The sequence below is a fragment of the Patella vulgata genome, chromosome 6 (assembly GCF_932274485.2).
Source record: "Patella vulgata chromosome 6, xgPatVulg1.2, whole genome shotgun sequence".
Lineage (NCBI taxonomy): Eukaryota > Metazoa > Mollusca > Gastropoda > Patellidae > Patella > Patella vulgata.
Genome location: NC_065884.2, coordinates 66,739,986 through 66,763,843, shown reverse-complemented (window position 1 = coordinate 66,763,843; position 23,858 = coordinate 66,739,986). Strand labels below are relative to the sequence as shown.

General features: G+C 39.3%; 1 protein-coding gene across 1 annotated transcript; it reads left to right on the top strand.

Annotated features, from left to right (window-relative positions):
- The first annotated feature begins 1,332 nt into the window (after positions 1 to 1,332).
- Positions 1,333 to 22,376, top strand: LOC126824052 (metal cation symporter ZIP14). The gene is made up of 9 exons (XM_050553212.2): positions 1,333 to 1,434; positions 8,286 to 8,440; positions 9,418 to 9,607; positions 11,459 to 11,633; positions 12,840 to 13,009; positions 15,165 to 15,293; positions 17,036 to 17,336; positions 19,242 to 19,429; positions 21,489 to 22,376. Exons 2-9 carry the CDS (start codon positions 8,334 to 8,336, stop codon positions 21,633 to 21,635), a joined length of 1,407 nt encoding a protein of 468 aa, XP_050409169.1. The 5' UTR covers positions 1,333 to 1,434; positions 8,286 to 8,333; the 3' UTR covers positions 21,636 to 22,376.
- Positions 22,377 to 23,858: the final 1,482 nt, after the last annotated feature.

Here is a 23,858-nt window from a genome sequence, read left to right as displayed (position 1 = left end):
GGTTAATGTAGACGGACATGCGCTGAAGCTAAGTATTATGTTTAAACATACATTATGCAAGAGCTAAATCTGCCTATTGTAGGTCTTTCTTTAGGCCTGAAATGTTATCTAAATGATTAATTAGACATTAATTAACTTATCCAGACCATAATCAACTCTAGATGGCATCGCTAGCCTGCGATCGTTAGTGGACTATGAGCCGATTTACTGCATAAATTTCCTTAACGATTTAACGATTAACTGGATAATCAAGACTATGCTGTTTATCGTACTGACTTTAGTAATGATGATCGAGGCTAGGCGGAAATTTCAATCGCTTAGTTCTAGGTTCATAGTAGATCAGTTTGAATGAAATTTTCAGCAAATTGCCTTTACATTATCTAGTTTTTAAATTATTATAGTGAGGACTGCCAACCCAACTCGTTATCGAATCTCCCATAATGTATCTTTAATGTCTATTACATTCATATAAGCGAACGATATAATCAGATTCAGGGGCAAATAACTCGCCTGAACCCGCTCCTCAATCAGAGAGAGAGAGAAATTGGGTTTAACGTCCACTCGACACAAACTAGGTCATTTCGGGACTAACTTATGGTTTAATTTAATTTCAATAATTCGCTTGCGCGTAGGGGTATTTAGCAGTGGGAGGAAATGGGGTTTAACGTCCTACTATTCTGCTCCAATACTGATCTGATGAAGACGAGCATACAGTGTGCTATGGAGGATCTTTTACGTGCATGCCAATGTATACACAGGACCTCGGGTTTTCGTTTCATCCGAAGGACTAGACAGCTGTCCTTGTCAGGCCCTCCGTCCTGCACACCTGACAAGGGGAAACCGCGTCGGAAAATCCCGATGAACTTTCTCTACCAATACAGGGATACGTTTGGAGGAAGTCGCCATATTTGATACCTTATGAAATCCTTTACTTATTTAGATAAAGTGTTGGTGTGAAAGTGTTAAAGTTTTAAACGTATAAAGAAATAAAACCTTAACAACAAAGTAGTTACAGTATGTACGGCAGTGGGGTGGGGCGGGCAGGGGGGGGGGGGCACTGAAACGTTCGTCCTCCTGGCCTTGAGAAGCTGTTGAGTATGTTCACTAGTGACAATGCGAACGAAATGTCCAAGATATGTGTCAAAGATACATTCAGACTTTTTAATTTTTAGTGACAGGTTATGTTACGGAGATGGTGATAATATGAATGGCGAAGATAGGTCATACTTTGAAACCTGTACCTCGCTAAGGTCGGGATACAATTTCGTGATTTGGCATAAATTTAATAAAGTTTTATCAAATAAGCCACAGAATGACGTTAAACAATTCATACATAAATTAAAATCGTTTTCATTATGTGATCATGGGCGCAGATTGTATATCAGAACACCACCTTTATTTCAAAGGTAAAATCTGCCCGCCATCAGTATCGCGGTAAGTAGTAAATTTTTAATTACGACATAAGTCATTTAATTTTTACTTCGCTTTTTACTACATTTCACGAAAATGGTTATTTATAAAAGTTCTTTCCTTCAATGTGCCTACATTGAGATTTCTTGTGGCTATGTGGGTAAGACGCTGGCTCGCTAGCCTGGAGGTCGGGTGTTCGATCCCTGCATTGGCCGAGAAATTTCATTCAGATTTTCCGGCGTGGCTCCCTCTTGTCAGTGATGCAGGACGGAGGGCGGAGGGCCTGACAAGGACAGATATCTAGTCACTCGGATGGGACGAAAAACCGAGGTCCCGTGTACACAGGTCGTAGTGCCGCTGCCCGGGCATAATTTCTCTCATAGCACACTGTATGGCGTATGCCCGTCTTCATTAGCCCAGTTGGAGCAGAACAATAGGACGTTAAACCCCATTTCATTTCATTTTCATGACTTTCACTAGTATGATTCAAATGGTTAGCGCGTGCGGGTTGTATCGTAAGGTCTACCATTGAGTCAACTGGCGTGGTTTCGATTTCCCGGTTGTACCGGACAAGGAGTATGATCACCTGTCCAAACTCGTGGGTTTTCTCCGCGCAGAGGACGGTTACGGCTAGCCCCCCGCTTCCATTCACTTAATTTGATTTTTTAGAGGTGTAAATTCCTTCTTCAGATAAAACAGCCTTCAAATGATTCTTCAATTCTTTAATATACCGGAACGTACAAAAACAATAGATGGGATTAACGTCGTTAACCAATGTCGGCTCGGTGTATTCCCACGACGGCGCCGTTACAGAGCCTGACCAAAATTAATCCTTCCCACGTTGGCGCAGATATCGATTTGTCGGCTTTCGTTTGAAGGGAGGCATGTTGTTATTAGGGCTCAATTAACGGTGTTAAAGATTTTATGAATTTATGTTTACTCTAAATTTTATCCACCACTTGGCAAGTAATGATGAATATCATGAATATCATCAAATCATCCAAGTAGTGTTCACTCTGTCCCCCAAGGAAGAGACATAAATATGCCCAAATTCAAAGCCAGCTCCAGGAATTAAAGTGAAGACACGAAGAAGAGGAATTGACTTTAGTCGAGTATTTAGACAAGGTGTTATATTTGGCGAAATTAAATTAATTTGTTTTTATTTCTTAAAGTCCTATGCCAAACATAATAAAATGTTAGTTTATTAGTCATATTAGGAATAATGAAAGTATAAATTCTTATCATAACAAACTATAACCCCATTGTTACATTTTTAATCCATTTTAAGCTCTAAGAAGCTGGATTCCCAAGAAGTCGTCGAAATCCGTTACGGTCAATAACTGCGCATTCGTGGGAATACACCGTCGGCTCATAAAGGCTAGTAACTGGCTAGTACGGCGTTAACCTGTCATCACTTTTCAAGTTGTCATTGGGTAACGATTTTAATCCCATCTATTGTTCTTGTTCATCCATTATCCATTATCCATTATGCCTTCTTCATCTATCGTCATGTAAGTTCTAATTACAAGATCTACTTTAATCCTATTATCTGATTTTCCTTAAATATAACGAATCTGTACCTTGATGACAGTCACTAGTTAGGATCTCTTACCGAAGATGTTTATAGACCCAATTTTACGGTAAGTGCTAAATGATAAAGCCAGCTCAATTTTTTGTGATAGGTCAGAAATCGAGACAGAATCCCATTTTTTAATAGAATGCAAAATGTACCTCGACCTTCTTTAAAGACCGTTTAGAGAAATGCATAAGATAGAGGTAAATTTCTATAAAATGTCCCTAAAAGAGAAAGTTATTAGTATTTTTTATTAGTGATAACAACTCCAGTATGATATGTAATTTTATATTTGGCATGTTTCAAAGGAGATCCCGGTATGACACTATTTAATAATATGATCTTTTATTCAATGTCCCATAGATCATTATGGTCGGGCGGTGTTCGTTTTAATTAAGTTTTTAACTGAATTATGATATGTAAATGTACACCGTGTGACACTTTAATAAACACTTATTCTTGTTCTGTAAACAGGGCTAGCGGTCATCCCAACCCTAACCCTAACCCTGGACCTAGCCCTAATGCTTACTCTAACCCTAACCTGCAATCTCGCCAAAAATCACTTGCCCTAACATTGTTTACATCTCAGGGACCTTGACAAAAATTGAGCTGGCCTTAACAAATAGATTTAGCCCAATTTTTGCACAGCTACCACAGACCTCTATCATTATATGAAGTTAGTGTAGAGGCCTGTTTATTTGACAAACATCACGTTGGTTTGTATTTGACATTAAAGGAGTGTTGGGTGGACGAATGGTTAGCATGTGCGCCCTATATCATAAGGTTTGTCATTGAGTCAACTGGCGTGGTTTCGATTCCCTGGTTGTACGTGACAAGGAGTAGGGTCGCATGTCCAACCTCGTGGGTTTTCTCTGGGTCCTCTGGTTTCCCCCAACTGCTAAAGACAGCTACGCTCAAGAGAATTGTTGAAATATAATTGATCCACTTGTGAGTGTCGAAATGAACTAGTTTGTGTCGAGCGGACCTTAAACCCCATTTCTCTCTCTCTGTCTTTGGGACCTAGAAATTGACACAAATGGGTCGCTACGCAAATAATAATGTAATATGAATGTATATAAACTGATTTACATTCATTCATTTCCGTTTTTACTTTATTTTCAAATCGGTTATGTTTGGCGAAATACGCTAGAAGTCTCAATCGAATGGCAATATCTAGCGTCTGGTTATTCCAGTCTACACCGATAGTATCTATTGCGCATGCTCTCCAAATTAGAATATCGCGTCACCGATTGTTTAGCCTCGTTCTGCGAGTCTCTTGTTACAAATAGCGCTGAAACGCAGTACGGTACACGATTCGTGTACCAATGGTAAAATGTTAATTTTGGATATCAGAAGCCCATATTTTCCCGGTAAGATCACAACATCAATATTGATTTAAATTGACAAATAATTGATGTTGTCAATGTGGCAGAATTTGGCTGATATTTGGCTGAGACTTAGCTACTTTAAGGCCATAGGAGTTATTATTATGAATCCGCCAATATCAACACTAAACTTCGGGTAACAATGTTATGACACGTTAATGTCAAAATGAATTGGGTACAAAGGCTCACCCTAGTGTATGTGTACATTAGTAGGCAGTAATTAAAGGCACAATTTTCAGACCAAACACACGAGAGTTGCGCTTCGGGCTCTCGCCGTCCGGCCACCTATGTCATGTAGTCGTGATTTCGATCCCTAGGAGACAGGAGCGCCTTCTCGACCTCGTGGGTTTACTCCGGTTTTCTCCCACAGGAAAGACCCTGCGCGTGCTCTAAAACAAGACTTGTCTGCGGACGTTAAACATAATACTCTAGACCAAGAGGCAAACGTAGACTTTCAGACTATACACAATATTCCAGACCAAGAGGAACAATTTTTTGTGGTGTATAATCTTCCACGGACTTCATAATTCTATTTTATATTGGGGGGGGGGGGGGCTGAATGGTTAGCACGTGCGCGCTGTATCATAAAGTCTGTCATTGAGTCAACTGGCGTGGTTTCGATTTCCCGGTTGTACGCGACAAGGAGTAGGGTCGCCTGTCCAACCTCGTTGTTTTCCCCGGGTCCTCCGGTTTCCTCCCACTGCTAAAGACCCCTACGCGCAAGCGAATTATGAAAATAAAATTGAACCATATATTAGTCCCGAAATGACCTAGTTTTTGTCGAGTGGACGTTAAACCCCATTTCTAGTTTTTAACTATTATAATGAGAACTGTCAGCTCTTTATCTAATCTCCCATAATATATCTTTAAAAATATTTTTTAAGTATCAATATATATTTTTAGGCATGGAAGTTAACGTTCACCCAACACAACTGGGTTATTTCGGGGCAAGCACATGGTTAAAGTTTATTTCAAAGGTCTTTAGCTGTATGGAAAAACAGAAGGACCCGGAGAAAACACACGAGCTTGGACGGGTGACAGGCGACCCTAGTCCTTGTAATGCACAAGCGGAGAATCGAGACCACGTCACTCAATGGCTTACCATTCGGCCCCCCCCCCCGCCCCCCTTCAATCGCGTTCCAACGTCACTCAATGGCTTACCTTATGGTCTTATGAACACGCGTTAAACTATTCGGCCACCCCGACCCCCGTCAATCGCGTTCAAACGTCACTCAATGCCTTACCTTATGGTCTTATGTACACGCGTTAAACCATTCGGCCAACCCCGACCCTCGTCAATCGCATTCAAACGAACCAATGAAACAAATCTATGCATATAGTCTCGTAATTAACTAGCCTGTATTCAACATGCTCTGTCTAAAGATAGGGGGGTTGGGTGTCCGAATGGTTAGCACGTGCGTGCTGCATCATACGGCCTGTCATTGAGTCAACTGGTCTGGTTTCGAATCCCCGGTTGTACGTGACAAGGAGTAGGGTCGCCCGTCCAACCGCGTGGGTTTTCTCCGGGTCCTCCGGTTTCCTCCCACTGCTAAAGACCCCTATGCGCAAGCGAATTATTGAAATAAAATTAAACCATATGTTAGTCCCGAAATGACCTAGTTTGTGTCGAGTGGACGTTAAACCCCATCTCTCTCTCTCTCTCTCTCCCTCTCTCTGTCTAAAGATGAAGTACAAATGACAAATCCACATTTTGTATTCGAGACTACTGCAGATACGTTAGTAAACAACAATGTGAAATGAAATTAAAAGAAATAGGGTTTAACGTTCTACGCCATACAGTGTGCTATGAGGGAATTTTTGCCCGGGCAGCACCACCAGGCCTTCTCTTATATCGAATTCCAACTGCCAGGGGATCTTTTACGTGCATGTCAATATATACACGGGGCCCTGTTTTTTTCGGCCTTGTCAGGCCCCCCGCCCCATCCTGCATCACTGACAAGGGGAAACCACGTCGGAAAATCCCGATGAACTTTCTCGGCCAATGCAGGGATCGAACACCCGACCTCCAGGCTAGCGAGCCAGCGTCTTACCCACTTAGCCTCCGTGGCTCCTGCATCAATGTAAAGCATAGTTAGTTTGTATTTGCCATGTAAGGTATTAGGTAAAGAAAAACAAAGTGGCTATTTGTTACGACGAGTGTGAGCCAAGTTTAGAACGAATTCCAAAATGGCTGCCAATCTCACCAACACCAGCTTTGAAAAGGGAGCAGTATTTTCAACGTTCTCAGAACTAAAGGCAGCAATAAAGAGATGGGGAGGGTTGGGGTTAGGGTTAGGACTATTTTTGCGACTATTCAGTTTTTAACTTCGCCGATGGAGGGCAGTGAAAGCATCGTCGTAACAATAGCCCGAGGACTATTTTTATGACTCGTCGTAACAATAGCCACTGCCAAAGAGAAAAACAAGATGTCGGTTTAAACAATATTTTATTACTATTAAATCATGATTATTTACAATACTGATATTGTGGATCTGAAAACAAGCCATAGCTTCTATAAATTCATCTCCATGTAAATTGTAAATTTCAATAACATAGATAAAATGTACAAATTTCAAAGGTATTATATCTTACATTTTTACAAATAAATAAATAAATCATCTTCATTGTCATCATCATCACCATCCTCATCATCATCATTATTTAACAACAACCAGATGTCGACAAGAGTATGAAAATAAAACAAAATCAATAGGCTATATATTTATTTAGGATTATAATTACGTCATATAATGGCCGTTACATTAACTTTAAGCTCAAACAGTTAAAAGACTTGACAGATTAGTAAAATATCAATTCGGACAGTGGCCAATTGCCACTTTAACTAAAATTAAATGATAACAAAATATATACAACGATACACTATAACAGCAAGACTTGGAGTATTGCTCATGTAAAATAGGCAATAGCACTTTAATATGTAACAAATTGAAACGATTATATAACACGTTATGCTCAATCTTATGATATCGATCCGCAACCTTCCTAATTGGTTCTTTGTTTATTAGTTTGACAGCAAGCCACGCCCCTCCTACATATATTATTACACATGGGTTCAGTAGTTTATTAGTGCATTCGTTTATTGTTTGAAGATATTTCCATTAAAAATAGGATAGCTGAAAGGTAAGTACAATGAGAGAGAGTGAGAGAGAGAGAGAGAGAGAGAGAGAGAGAGATGGGGTTTAATGTCCACTCGACACAAACTAGGTCACTTCGGGACTAACATATGGTTTTTAATTTCTTTTTTATTTCAATAATTCGCTTGCGCGTAGGGGTCTTTGGCAGTGGGAGGAAACCGGAGGACCCGGAAATAACCCACTCCTTGCCACGTACAACTAGGTATTCGAAACCACGCCAGTTGACTCAATGACAGGCCTTATGATACAGCGCGCACGTGCTAACCATTCGGCCATCGACTCCCCCATACAATTAAAGATATGACAATCGTGAAACTTCATATTCCTTGCTGAATAATTACACTTCTTTTAGACCGGAGGCTTAGTTGCGGGGTTGGGGTGGGGGTGGTGGGTGGTCCATCAAATGGGCACAAAACCAGACCCAACTTTTCTAGAGTAAAATTATTTTGACCGTTTGACCTTAGGGGTCACAAAGAACAAAGGTGAATTTAGCTAGTTTACATTTTTATTGAAAGACTGATTAGTTTCGACCATTTTCAGCATGTTTGCACGGAATTCTGGGTAATCCACTAGTAACATCAATGCTGATTGGTTAATCAAAAGTCTGACGTCATAGGTCAAAAGCCGATCGTATGACCCCTGACGCGACCTATCGTTACAACCAGTGTAGTGTAGGCCATCGAAAGTATAAAAAAAAACAACGAAATATAGATCTGTATTTGAATCGGATTGATAATATGTCGTCCTTTCCTTTTATTTTAGATCAGATTTTACCAGTTTATCAAGCAAGGTTTTGACTTCTAGTTCATCATGAATAACCTACGAATACTACTGTTGCTATCTCTAGCTGTATTTGTCATGTCGCATCAGGAGGAGACAACTTCAAAATTTACACAACTGCTTATACGAAAATACAGGTATGCATTGTTGTTTCTTTTGATTTTTTTTTTGTTGTCGTTGTTTTTTTTTTTTTTTTTTTTTTCTTATTGAAAACATAATATCAAGATAATTAGCGTATACCCAACGTTATGCGACTAAGTGTAAATCCTTTTTTTTTCATTTTGAGTATGTATATGTATATATTCTGTCTTGTCCGCAGGTTTATCATGTAGATTTTGTTTTGCGTGTAGTGCGGTCCTCCTGTACTTACTATTGTATAGTTCTTAAGCTGTGTACGTAATCGTTATTCTCGCAACCAATCTTCATTATCCCGGTTGGCGCAGAACACATCGGACGTTAAACCTCATTTATTCTTTAATATGAGTCACAGTGGCTTAGTGGGTAAGACGCTGGTTCGCTATCCTGGAGATCGCGGGTTCGATCCTGGTCTTGGCCGAGAAAGTACGCCGGGTTTTTCCGTCGTGGTTTCCCCTTGTCAGTGATGCAGGACGGATGGCTTGACAAGGACAGCTGTCTAGTCGTTCCAATGGGACGAAAAACCGAGGTCCCGTGTACACATTGGCGTACACGTAAAAGTTCCCTTGGCAGTTTAAATTCGATATAAGAGTAGGCCATAGTGCCGCTGCCCGTCTTCATTCGCCCATTATAGGAACAGAACAGTAGCACGTTAAATCCATTTTATTTCATTTCCATAGATTTTTGTCCATTTTTATTTTCATTGGATCGTAGAATCAAGCTACGATCAAGCGTAGATAATTTGAATACGTGAATACCTCGTGGATAAACTCATGGTTTAGTGGAGTAGAACGGAAATGAGACCACTGCGGAAACCGAGGATGTTAGTTGTGAGCGTGGGAGATTGCAAAGTTATGGGGAAGGAGGGTTTCATTAGGTGATTCTAAATCCGACACTCAACAACAATTAACATTAATGTCCAGCTGTATTATATAATCAAAAGAACAAATAAATAGGAAATGAGTCTTTAAATTTCCAGCTCATCATCAACACTGAGTAGAAAAGAGTTTCAACAGCTGTACAATGATTTGGTACAGGATGTTGATACGGAGGACCATGATGGACACGTTCCTATGGCTGAGCTACCTATTCCAGAACCGGAGGGCCATGGTGATCATCATTCTTTGGAATTATTTTATAATCCTGCCAATGATTCCACCAATTTAACGGTATGTAAATTGTCCCCCTTTAGTGTGTCAAGGGAGATAACCGCTAATACGAAATGAAATGAAATGAAATGAAATGGAGTTTAACGTCCTACTGTTCTGCTCCTAACCTGGGCTAATGAAGACGGGCATACGCCATACAGTGTGCTATGAGGGAAATTTTGCCCGGACAGCGGCACTACGGCCTACTCTTATATCGAATTCCAACTGCCAAGGGATCTTTTACGTGCACGCCAATGTGTACACGGGACCTCGGTTTTTCGTCCCATCCGAACGACTAGACAGCTTTCCTTGTCAGCCCCTCCGTCCTGCATCACAACCGCTAATACATTTTTTAAAAATAATTTAATACACTATTAAAGATGCATTATGTAAGAGCTTAATTTGCATGTTTGTTTTTTTCTGGCTTCAAATGTTATATAAATTATTATTTAGACATTTATTCAGATGGCAAGCCTATAATCAACTGGCGTGGTTTCGAGTCCCAGGTTGTACGTGACAGGGAGTAGGGTCGCCTGTCCAACCTCGTGGGTTTTCTCCGGGTCCCCCGGTTTCTTCCCACTGCTAAAGACCCCCACGCGCAAGCGAATTATTGAAATAAAATTAAACCATATGTTAGTCCCGAAATGACCTAGTTTGTGTCGAGTGGATGTTAAACCCATATCAAAGATTAAAACAGTAATTATATACCATGGAATTGATACCAATGTATTCACAATAAACTAAAAAAAAAAGAAAATGGACTACCCCATATAAAAAAGGCAAATCATACCATGAGCCCTGGTGCCGCTGTTTGGCACGGTACATTATGTTATTTAGTTCCTAACAACGCAAATCGGTTAAGTAAAACTTAGAAAATAAAAATAACAGCGAGCTTATTCCGGCCAAGAACGACCAATCTCAACCACAAACATAAGAGACGGCGAGCTGCGATTAGGCCCCAAAGTGAGTGAGAAAGAGACACACAAACTAGGTGATTTTGGGACTAGCATATGGTTCAAGGTTATTTCAATAATTCGCCTGCGCGTAGGGTCTTTGGCAGAAGAGGGACAGACCTTGTGGATTTACGCGCTCGCGTTAAACGACTAGACCCCCCCCCCCACACACACGCACACACACAAACACACACTTTATAACGACAATGAGAGAGAGAGATGGGGTTTAACGTCCACTCGAAACAAACTAGGTCATTTCGAGACTAACATATGGTCTAATTTTATTTCAATAATTCGCCTGCGCGTAGGGGTCTTTAGTAGTGGGAGGAAACCGGAGGACCCGGAGAAAACCCACGAAGTTGGACAGGCGACCCTACTCCTTGTCACGTACAACCAAGGGATTCGAAACCACGCCAGTTGACTCAATGACAGACTTTATGATACAGCACGCACGTGCTAATTATTCAGCCATCCAACCCCCCATAACGACAATGAACAAAAATGTCCTAATAGATCAGCCTTCTGCTTTAAAAAAACAATACATGCATTGCATTTTGATACTCGAATTTGGTCTATCTGATTAAAACACAGATCCTATTTCGTTTCGTTTTTTTTTTATTATTGACGTGTTCTGAATGATGTGAGTTATTAGCAAATGAAACGGTCTGTTACGGCGAGCTTTAGGCGTGTTTTCCACGGAACTGTGGGTAATCCACTAGTAACATCAATGCTGATTGGTTAATCAAATGTCTGACATCATAGGTCAAAAGCCCTCGTATGACCTCTGACGCGACCTATTGCAGATCTTCATGTAGTGTAGGCCATCGAAAGTATAAAAAACGAAACGAAATATAAATCTGTATTATAATCAGATTGGGAATTCGGTATAAAGAAACATTTTTTTCTTCCTACATTTCAGTGTCTGAATTCGGGAAGTATTTTTGATCACTTCCAAATCAACTCAACCTTTGATGCCATGACTCTTACAGCCGTACTGCCGCTTGTTGTTGTCAATATCAGACATTGCAGACTTTTAGAATCCCAGTCAGGGGTGGTAACTGTAAATACGAAAGGTCGACCATCAACAGGGGAAGGTAAATATGTATGGTTTAATGGTCGAAAGTGAGACATTAAGTAATATATTGATACTGCACGAGGCGTCAGCCGAGTGTTGTGTCACTATATTACGCAATGTCTTTAGCTCGAGACCATTAAACAACTTAAAATAAAAGACAATATCCCGCACGTGCTTTTCAATGAAATACGTCACGCGAGTCCAATATTTCATCTAGTATAGATAATGTTGTTGCCCGTACATTATTGGAAATATTGCTACGCCAACATCAAAGGATGACGTCACATTTGTATTTTAAGATCTTTTACAGGCCTAGGGAGACGTGGTGGCCCTTTGAGTAAGATGTTGGGTGGCTAACCTAGATGTCCCGTGCTCGATACCGATGTTGTCGGAGGAAGTTCATCGGGATTTTCCGGCATGCACCCCCACCCCCTGTCAGTGGTGCAGGATGGGGAGCCAGCGAGGGACAAAGCATAATTGATAGTTGGAAATCGATATAAGAGTATGCCATAGAGCCGTTGTCAGAGCAAAATAGACCTCATAGCACACTGTATGGCGTATGACCATTTTCATTAACGCAGTCGCAGCAGAACAGTAGGACGTTAAACCCCATTTCATTTCATTTCACCCATCATAACTAGCGTGCAAGTTCTCTAGTGTTTATGTTGCCTAGAAAGAAGGATGGCTGAATGGTTACCACGTGCGCGTTGTATCATAAGGCCTGTCCATTGCTGGATTGGCTTCTGATACTTGAGCTTTTGAAGGAGTGTGTGTATTCTTCCCGTTCAATCTATCCCAAGTACAGCAACATGACAGCCCTTTGGACAGTGATTTAAGGTATTAAAAACGGTGAAAGTATGTTCGTCTCCAAACAGTATTGTTTACAGTGTTTTCGATTTGATAGCCTCGTTTGTCACGCAGTTAGTTTTTCTACAATATTCTGCTATGCACTGGTTAATTGGGCATAATAAAATCGCGAGTCATGACGTAACGTTATGTAAACATATTTGGTCCAATTTGGAGCTCTGTTTTAAGCGTAATGCTTTTGTAACACAGTTAGCTATTGGTTGTTAATCGGACCATTGACCAGTCATAATTTGGAACAGAAATTTGCCTTCGTTAAAGCAGTGATTAGTGGGATTAGGTAAAAAAAAAACCAACTTTGCTGTAAATGGAATCCTTTTGTCCTGAGTTACTTATATTGTTTATCTTCATGTTTTGGTAGTGTGGGGTTATGGTATTGGATTCGCTGTATTAATTTCCCTGATATCTAATCTTGGTGCTTTACTGGCACCCATCATGGACACCAAGTGTTTTAAACATTTGTTGATGTTCCTGGTTTCCATGGCAGTTGGAACCTTGGTAGCTACAGCCCTGTTGGTTCTTATTCCCGAGGTAAGTTTTCCATACGTCCATGTTTATCTTCTGCTAAGGTAACGCTCTCTAATACCATTACTAAACGGGCCTTAAACATACAGTGAGAGCTAAATCTGCCTATTGCAGGTCTTTCTTTAGGCCTGAAATGTTTTCTAAATTATTAATTAGATATTAATTAACTTATCCAGGCCATAATCAACCCTCGATGGCATCGTATTTCTCCGATATTAAAGGACAATATTGGTGTCAGTCATTATAAAATATGTGATAGAACTGGTTAAATACATCCCAAATATAACTTTAACACAGAGATCATTGCTACGATAGATGAGTAATCAATGTTTCAACAATGGGAAGTGACGAATGCAAAAGGAAAACACGAGTTATCCCTCAATATAACTGACTGAAGTGACGGGTGATAACAGATACATGGGCGAATTTCTGCTCACTTAAAATTCCTTCGAAGACCAAATGTTGTTATATGAGACTGTAAGAGTATATCTGACAATTCAAAAAAGTAACTGAATGCCATTAGATAAGAGAACACGAGAAAAACAGAAACAGTCCGTACATTCACGGGTGTTTTTTCATTCTGTAAAAACATGGTAATGCACGGACTTTTTCTATATTTCTTTCATGTTCTCTTATCTAGTGACAGTCAATTTTGTTTATGAATTGTCAGATATCCTTTCACAGTCTCAACAACAACTTTTGGTTTTGAAGGAATTATTAGTGAGCAGAAATTCGCCCATGTGTTTTCCTTTTGCATTCGTCACTTCCCATTGTTGAAACATTGATTACTCATCTATCGTAGCAATGATCTCTGTGATAAAATAATATTTGAAACGTGTTTAATCAATTCTATCACATATGGGATAATGACTGGCACCAATATTGTCCTTTAAGCTAAAAAATGGAGGAGCGAGACTTAGCTTCGAACAACCAGTACGGTGGTTGAAATTATTGCACAACCTTCAAAGGTAGGGTGACCCGTGCACTTTACAGAAAGTTGGTCTCGACACGGCTAAATGTGCACGCTTCAGTTGCGTGTCTCGAACTGATTTCTGACTACCCCGCACTCGCTTTGAGTCGATAAATAGCCATGGCACGTGCAATTCTCTACAAATATATCAACTATTACAGCCGTAAAAAATCTATTGTTGACGATTTTGAATAGCAGTAAAATTTAGCTTCTTGGTTATTACAGCAGCTTTAGTAATTACGTTTGTTTTATTTTTTAAATTGCTTTATCATTAACTGTACCGTTAAGAGCGGCATCTTTTGGTTTAGTACAAATACTATCTCTGAATCACTTTCTTTAGCAGGAACATGATACTAGCAGTAGTTTCATTTTACTTTTACAAGTTTCTTAAAACAATTGTTGAGTTGTCTAAAGTGCTTATTTCTAAATTCAATTTCTTGTTCTAGCTTTCTGTTATGTTTCGTAAAAAAGTAGTCTTGATTATCCCGACCTGTCAATCAGACGTAGAATGGTCGATAGACTGGTTAAGCGAGACTAATTTCAAAACAAGGGCACGTAACCTATCTTTTACTCAAAAGTGTCTGGATGTTATGGACGCAACTTGGAACCAGTTTTCAGTCTATTATTTATAGATGATTAATGGTCATAGCTTATTAAGTACAACATGATCGTTTATTTAGTGACTATAATTGTGTGAAACTGATTTGAGGCTTGGCATATATATAAATATTGTGGCGTAATTGTCGAGATATTTGGAGATATTTATTTATGGTGGGTCACCCTACCTTTGTCAAAGGCTAATATCTCCGCTCGCAATAGAGTAAATTGAATGAAATTTTCAAATTATTCATTTTACATTATCTATTTCCGAACTATTATAGCAAGAATGGCTAGCTATAGTCGTTGGGGTGGAAATAACGAGATCCCTGTGTACGGATGAGCGTGAACGTAAAAGATCCATTGACAGTTAGGATTCGATAAAAGAGTAGGCCGTAGCGCCACTGTACCCCCTATCGGATGGAACGAAAACCCGAGGTCCCGTGTACACATTGGCGTACACGTAAAATATCGATATAAGAGTAGACCGTAGCGTCACTGCCCCCCGTATAACACTGTTTGGCGTATGCCCGTCTTCATTAACCCAGTCAGAGCAGAAGAGTAGGACGTTAAACCCCATTTAATTTGTTGCAGGCACTAAATCTGATGGTATATGATGGACTGAGTGAAGAATATATAAGTAAAATGTCAACTGTCTGTGGAGCTCTTCTATTTTTCTTTTTATCTGAGAGAACTATCAAAAGTTTGGTTGAGAATAGTAGGGTGAGTTATCTTATACATACTCTACAACCATTATAACCAATTCGTATCTACATCACCACAACCAGTATATAAAACACAATAACCAGTTCGTATATAAATCAATATAAATCATTATAACCAGTTCGTATATAAATCACTATAAATCACAATAACCAGTTCGTATATAAATCACTATAACCAGTTCGTATATAAATATAAATCACTATAACCAGTTCGTATATAAATCACTATAACCAGTTCGTATATAAATCACTATAACCAGTTCGTATATAAATCACTATGACTATAACTAGTATATAAATCACTATAACTAGTTCGTATATAAATCACCCTAACCAGTTCGTATATATATCACTATAACCAGTTCGTATATAAATCACTATAACCAGTTCGCATATAAATCACTATAACCAGTTCGTATATAAATCACTATAACCAGTTCGCATATAAATCACTATAAACAGTTCGTATATAAATCACTATAACCAGTTCGTATATAAATCTCTATAACCAGTTCGTATAGAAACCACTATAACCAGTTCGTATATAAATCATCATACCCAGTTCGCATATAAATCACTATAACTAGTTCGTATATAAATCACCCTAATCAGTTCGTATATAAATCACCATACCCAGTTCGCATATAAATCACTATAACTAGTTCGTATATAAATCACCCTAATCAGTTCGTATATAAATCACCATAACCAGTTCGTATATAAATCACCATAACCAGTTCGTATATAAATCACAACTATATCGTCCCATCTGGTTACACATTATACTACTGTACCTATACAGTACCTATATCGGTTAGGGTTATGGCCACGATTAAAATTATCCATAGCAGAAACGTCGGTGGCCGAAATGTGTGCGGTGTGCTAACTGCTGCTAATAGAATGGAATTGAATACAAGCGATGGAATACACTGAACTATTTTTATTGCTGTCATCAAGTGGGTTTAACTCAATGCCAGACCTTATGATCTAAAGCCCACTTTTTAATGTAAGACTTGTAGAATTTTTGCTCTTTTAGTTAGTAGCATTATATTAATTAATATCTTGGCCAAGTCGTATCTATTGCAGTCAAGAATGAGTGACAGATTGATATATAAAAAAAGAGTTACAATTTGGTAAACATTAGCTGGTTCCGTGGGAATAAGAATATCATGTTTAACACGTGATCGGAAAATTACGATTCACCATTTGGCTTAATTAACCAATCTCTATAATTATTTACATCATATTTGATCAATCATATAATTGAAAGTCGCTACAAAACTATCATATTTGTGAGCATTGGTCGGACAGCAGCTTGATTCTGGAAGGGAAAAGATGTAGCAATTTCTATCAGCAGATTCGTCCTAGCGAGTCTGGCTGGATGGGATTTTAGAGAATGGCTTATAATCTATTATGCATTGTACCATATGTAAGTAGCCATGATATATAAAATGTAAAAACGAACTGTTGCATTGTTATTCCTGGTAAGACAAAAGTCTTCACTAACTGAGAAAACAACAAGAAGTAAATACACAACGTGAAGTGGAAGCAAAAGCGACAAGTGAAAATACTAGACGATCACAAGGCATATGTGATATGTAGTATGTAGTAAGATATGTAGTAAGAAAAGATGCATGGTCATACGTAGGATATGGCGACCGGTTTGGCGTGGTCCGCTCTTCACGTCTGACAGAAAGACCCATTGTAATACAGTTAAACCCTATTTATTTCTATTTTTAGAATAATAAAAAGACTAGTAAAGAGATTATAATCAAGGCACCAGATGCAAATGATGATTTACTTAAAGAACTCAATGATCTTGAAGTTACTGATGATTCAGACATTGCAGACACTCACCATGGACATGCGCATTACGACAAAACATCGCTTGTTTCCACGGTAGCGTATATAATCGTAGTGGGAGACGGATTACATAAATTCGTTGATGGTTTATCAGTTGGCGCCGCCTTCTCTGAAAATCTACTAACAGGAATGACGGTTGCTGTTGCTATGATCTGCGAAGAGATTGCACATGAAATCGGTAAGTTCGTCAACGGATGCGCTGTATCATACGGTCTGTCAATGAGTCAACTGGTGTAGTTTCGATTCTTCGGTTCTACGTGACAAGGAGTAGGGTAGCCTGTGCAGCCTCGTGGGTCTTCTCCGGGTCCTTCGGTTTCCCCCCACTGCTAAAGACCACTCTCCTCTCTCTCTCTCTCCATCTCTCTCTCTCTCTTGTCAACGGATACTGAGATTTTTGCGTGACTCTATATATTTAAATGTGCTACTTGTATTGGGATTTAACGTCCACTCGACACAAACCAGGTCATTTTGGGACTAACATATGGTTCAAATTAATTTCAATAATGCGTTTGCGCGTATGGGTGTTTAGCAGTGGGATGGATCCGGAGGACCCGGACAAAACCCACGAGGTTAAAAAGGCGACCCTACTCCTTGTAATGTACAACCGAGGAATCGAACCACGCCAGTTGACTAAATGACAGAACTTATGATACATCGCGCACGCACTAACCATCCAACCCCCCGGAAGGTGGCGACCCAACTCCTGTGATGTACAGGCCGTGTCATCTAAAGCGCATGCGTTAGACTACTCGACCACGCAGGTGTTAGAGTTAGATTAACGTGGTGTTGAAACACCTTTAATTGGCTAGAATTAGGCCAATAGTCGAATGAACAGCCGACTTCATCAGGTAATTAGATATAATATTTTTCGAGGTCCGACCGACGTTTTATATAAATGAAATGAAATGGTTTTCAACGTCCTATTGTTCTGGTCTAACTGGGCTAATGAAGATGGACATTCGCCATGCAGTGTGCTATGAGGGAAAAGTTTGCCCGGACAGCGGCGCAACGGCTTACTTTTATATCGAATTCCAACTGTTAAGGGATTTTTTACGTGCACGTCAATGTGTACACGGGGCCTTAGTTTTTCGTCCCATCCGAACGACTATACATTGTCCCTTGTCAGCGTGTCAGGCTCTCCGTCCTGCATAACTGACAAGGTGGAAACACGACGGAAAATTCTGATGAAATTTTTCGGCCAACGCAGGCATCGAATATTCTTGGCTGCGAGTCAAAGTCTTACTCACTGCACCACCATGGCCTCCTATCGGGGTACATATTGACCACCTGGCATAGGGAGTGAAATTGCAATGTACACCCACCAATAATATACTCTTCAAAAAAAAAGTAGGGGATATTCAGAAACAATACAAAACTGCGGAAATGCACTGCTGTTTTTATTAGAGGTGACATGCGAATGTTAATAACAGGTCAATTCCCTACACATGAACATAAACAGTTCATATGGGCAGCTTATCTGACAGTCCCATTTCATTCGCAAAGAGATACACCGTCAAAAGTGAAAATGGACGTTTTTGATTTTTGTCTTAATAATGAGTAATTGCTCCACCAATCCTTAGACATTCAGCAATTCGTCGTGGCATGCTCCTAATCAACCGTCCAATCACGATTTAGGGCAATCTGACCCACTCCTCTTGCAGTGCCACGGCCAATTCTTGCAGTGTTGTCGGTTGACGTTGACGTCGACGGACACGTCTCCCGATCAAATTAAACGTAACACACTAAAGCAAAGATACGCTAAACAGCAAATCTTATGCAAGAATCGATAGGAAAGCAAACATGGATAGATAAACCAGTACGCGGCAGTTTTCATCAACCCTTCCTTGAAGTGTCAAATTTGACAATGAACCCCTCCCACGTGTATGGCGCTATTGCATGTCGCATGTGCAGCTCAGTGGTTCTGCTGGGGCGATAAGTTCTTCATCTGTGAACATACACTCAAAGCATGTCAAGTGTCCATGACTATTTATCATATCACAACCTGCATAGGTATTTGCATTTCAATATCCCCTACTCTTTTTGAAGAGTATATAACGCTATTTTCTCCTTTCTGCTTTTTTAGGTGATATCGCCATTTTACTTCATTCTGGAATGAGCATGAAAAGAGCTCTGTTCTGTAATTGTATAGCGGCCGTCTTCTGCTTCTTTGGTGTGGCAGTAGGTATTGTTCTAGGGGAGACAACTTCAGCCAATCATTGGATATTTGCTATTGCTGGTGGTATCTTTCTCTACGTTTCACTCGTCGACATGGTAAGACGATTTATAATAACTAGTGTTCTCATGATACGGGGTACGACTCAATGTTCCAACAACCATACACCGCCGTCTTGCTTGATAATATAGGATGCAGACCACCATTTGTAGTTTGTCTATTTATAGCAATTCTCTGTCAGTATTCTACCCCGTGGACACACTGATCAGAAGTGAATATTCGCTAGGCCGCTACAATCACTGATAAGGATGACATCGATGCGGCTTAATGAGTCTCAAATGTTAAAGATACATTATGGGAGATAAGATAAAGAGATGGCAGTTCTCGCTGTAATAGTTAAAAACTAGATAGTGTAAAGGTAATTTGCTGAAAATTTCAGTCAAATTGATCCACTATGAGCCGAGAAAGAAGCGGGTGAAATTTTTGCATAGTCTCGGTTATCATTACTAAAATCATTAATATAAACAGCATAGTCTCGATTATCCACTTTTTCTGATTTAATTATCTTTGGCCGTTAGCGGCATATAGGAATCTAATCCAGCCAACATCGAAAGGCTAACCTTGACATCGAGAGTTTATTATGGTCTGGATAAGTTAATTAATGTCTAATTGATAATTTAGATAACATTTCAGGCCTTAAGAAAGACTTGTAATAAGCAGATTTTGCTCTTGCATAATGCATGTTTAACTTTTTTCCTCCGACAAATTAAATTATAAAACGTTTTTTTAAGCTTTAGAAAAATAAATAAAGATGTTTGAAGTATATGTTGGTTAGGTAAAAATTATTTCCTATTTAGTGTAAATGGATATATCAAACGAGTAAAGGGCGCCATTTTGCTCGAACCAGTAACGTCTTGTGTAAACATTACACACGCTATTACGCTATTGAGCCAATGATTGACGCCCCATGATGTGACGTCATATGTTGAAAGCAGCCATCTTTTACAGAGCTTTAAGAAGACTTTTCGCAATACCCCTGTGAAACAGATTGCCCCGTGACATGCCATTTTTGTTAAATTTGTTGGTCTAGGATCAAGGAAGGGGGTTGACGTAACATTTTCTGCCATTTTGTTTGGTAAATATTCATGGCTAAGCGATGTAAGGATAACAGAGTTAAGCGGCTGGTTACCGTGAAATGGACACAGCTTACCAAATATTTCTACAGCTCACTAAATATTTCTACGCCGTCACAATACGAATATAGGGCGAAAGTTATTTTTAGTCTTCCTCTCCCTTTCCTTTTCCCGCCTTTTGCATGTCGATTTTCGTTGACTTCTTGATGTAGAATCTAAGAAAAGGGTTTGAAAATACATTTTCTGTCAGGTTTAGGTGAATATTCATGATTTGGAAACGGAAGGATACAAGAGTTGAGAGGTTGGTTAGGTTGAAATATAGGGCCGAAAATTGCATGTTTACTTGTCTCGAATTCCAGCTTGTGTATCTCAAGTTTCCAAGGTGAATTTCATACGTGCTTTTGGGCAAGAGGTTATTACATTCCATCTGTGGTAGAAAGCGTCCTACCCAACGAAAATTTAGGGAAAAGTTAGAGCCGGTCTAAGTGACGAGAATTAACATTAAAGTCATTAGCGATCTGTGGCCAAATGTACTGTGGATAATGTAGTACTATGGTCTTTGCGACCATGTTGTATTTTTAACTAATTATTGGGTTCACATACACACATTCTATAGAAGTCAGATACCATGCACCCAAATAATGAGTGACGGAATTAAACATAAAAATAGTTATAATTTGGTAAACATTTAGGATGTGGCGACCGGATTTGGGGCTCGCTTTCCACGTCTAACAAAAGACCCATATAATTACATATTTGTGTATCTACAAATTTTAGTGGTCAACATCAAACAAAATTTTGAGCATAGACATGAAAATTTGTTGCTCTGACTGCAATGAAAACATTCAGCCCAAACAATTCGTGGAAAAGTTGGAGCGGCGCAAAGAGAAATGAGTTGACATTGACGTCGATGGAAACATTAATGGTAGTCTGCATCCAACTGCAAATGTATGAATTGCTTCCCCTTAATGGAGTCGAGAGTTATAGTAACAATTTATAACCTCGTTTTTTCTCTCTTTTATAGTTACCTGAAATGGGAACGGCTGCTGAGCTTGCTGTAAAGAACAACTCATCACCTGTATTTGTAACTTGTCTTCAGTTAACTGGTTTAGTTGTTGGCTTCTGTGTTATATACCTGGTGGCAGCCTACGTAGGACAAATACAACTTTAAAGGCAGATGCTTCAATGCAGCAAAAGGCTCTATCTGAAACGTGTATATCGTTTAAACGTCAGACCTATTCCTGAAACGTACCTGTATAATGTGAAGGAGTCAAGAGACTTTACCTACACACGCCCTACATACACTTCAAACCTTTTTGTGAGTGCAAGGACAGAATTAATACCATTGGTCGCCATTTGCATTTTTCCGACCATGTCTTATTTTTCGGACTGTGTCTTATTTTTCGGATAATGTGTTTTTGTTACGACTTAATCCACACTGACCTAAATACTAAAAGGAATTGAGCCATTTTTGAGTGCAAGGACAGAATTAATACCATTGGTCGCTATTTGCGTTTTTCCGACTGTGTCTTATTTTTCGGACTGTGTCTTATTTTTCGGATAATGTGTTATTTTTCACGACTTAATTCACGCTGACTTAAATACTAGAAAGAATTGAACCATTTTTTTAGTGAAAAGCCAGAATTACTACCATTGGCGGCCATTTGCATTTTTCAGACTATGTCTAATTTTTCGGACTGTGTCTTATTTTGTCGGATAATGTGTTATGTTATTTTTCACGACTTAACCCACGCTGAATTAAATACTAAAAGGAAATGACCAATGTTTAACTTTCACATTATTGTAAGTAGGACCTTTTACATGTTTATCATCGGCTTTAAACCCCAGGGCCCTTATTCACGAAAACTTCAACTAAGATACAATCGAAATTTTAAGAAATACTGCAATTCGATTGGCTGACCAGTAAAATCAATTTGCATATATCAAATTTGCATATTAGTCAGCCAATCGAATTGCAGTATTTCTTAAAATTTCGATTGTATCTTAGTTTAAGTTTTCGTGAATAAGGGCCCAGATGTAACTGGGTGTTATCGAGGATATAGATATGTTTTGGTCTGATTGTAATCCCATATATACCTATGAAATATAAACTCTATTTTATATATTATATTATGCCAGTACAACTCTTAATTGACTTGTATATAATTTTTATACATAAACTTGATGAACAAAATATAGACATATTCTTTTTATTTGAGATCGAAAAAGATCGACATGACATAAGGGTTTAACGTGTTGTGGGTGTGTGTGTGTGTGTGTGTGTGCGTTTGTATATGGTGTATATCGAGGACACACATCTGAATACACACCTTCTAATCGTGGACCTGTGTCAACCGAGTACGTCCTCGGTTGAACCGAGGACTTTTTTTTTTAACTAAATCCAAGACTATAACGATGTTCAGAAGCCCGGATTTAATATCTCATTTGAATGTCGCGTCGATCTGAGGTGCTCCGCGTTAGGCGGTATTCTACAGTTAGGGTGTATCTTTCGAGTGTGTGATCTGAAAAATGAAAAGTATGATTTTGTGTATCAAATCCTCGGTTAGTGTTTATTGGACAACTAGCGTATCAAGTCCTCGGTTGATCTACGTCTACCATACACATCATAATATGGTCACATGGGAGAAATAAGTTGTTATTTCAACGATAATGAAAGCAAGTTTTACTATTATCATCATCATACCTTTGACAAAACACCCGATGACCTGTACAGGAAAGCCGTTCGATGTTAAAAAATCAAGCCATCTAGTCATTATATCACTTCTGAATGAATTTTCGAATTTTTTACCTGGCGTAACGTAAAACATTATTGCCGAAATAATAAGGATAAAATAATAAGTAATCAACAATTGAAATATTAATAAGTTGCGTAAGTTCAAGTAGTGACACTTGTTAGCGCGTGTTACTGTTAAGCCTAGTTTTATATTATGCCTAGGTCCCACTGGGCATCGCGATCCATGCGGATCCATCTGGAAAGCGCCAGGAATGCCTCCACGGCCAGTTTTCCCGACGATAAGTAGGGAACACATCGGTAAAAATTCCAATGCAAGCTTTGAAATTTTTCGCAGTTCTCCCGGACAACCCCGAAAGCTTAACAACTTCCATTTCTCACGGGACTACTCCGGTGTTTGGGGAAAAATTTGTTTTATTTCCATATCGCCGATGATTTTCCCCCAGTGGGACCTAGGCATTAGTTCGTCAAACGTTAGTGATCAGCTATTTTCCAAATTGTACAAAAGAACTCAATATAAAAGACTAGGTTTTGTTATTAACATTTTGATCCACACATCTTAAATAAGAATAGGTCCCCATACACCACGGTGGAAGCGGACGTAAAATACAACTAACAAACAACAACAACATACATGCCCTT

What these genes read in the sequence shown, in the direction of transcription:
- LOC126824052 (XM_050553212.2), top strand. Translation starts at nt 8,334, where the DNA reads ATGAATAACCTACGAATACTACTGTTGCTATCTCTAGCTGTATTTGTC. An exon ending in ATGATTCCACCAATTTAACG is followed by an intron (nt 9,608 to 11,458) that starts GTATGTAAATTG and finishes CCTACATTTCAG; the next exon opens with TGTCTGAATTCGGGAAGTAT. An exon ending in TCGACCATCAACAGGGGAAG is followed by an intron (nt 11,634 to 12,839) that starts GTAAATATGTAT and finishes ATGTTTTGGTAG; the next exon opens with TGTGGGGTTATGGTATTGGA.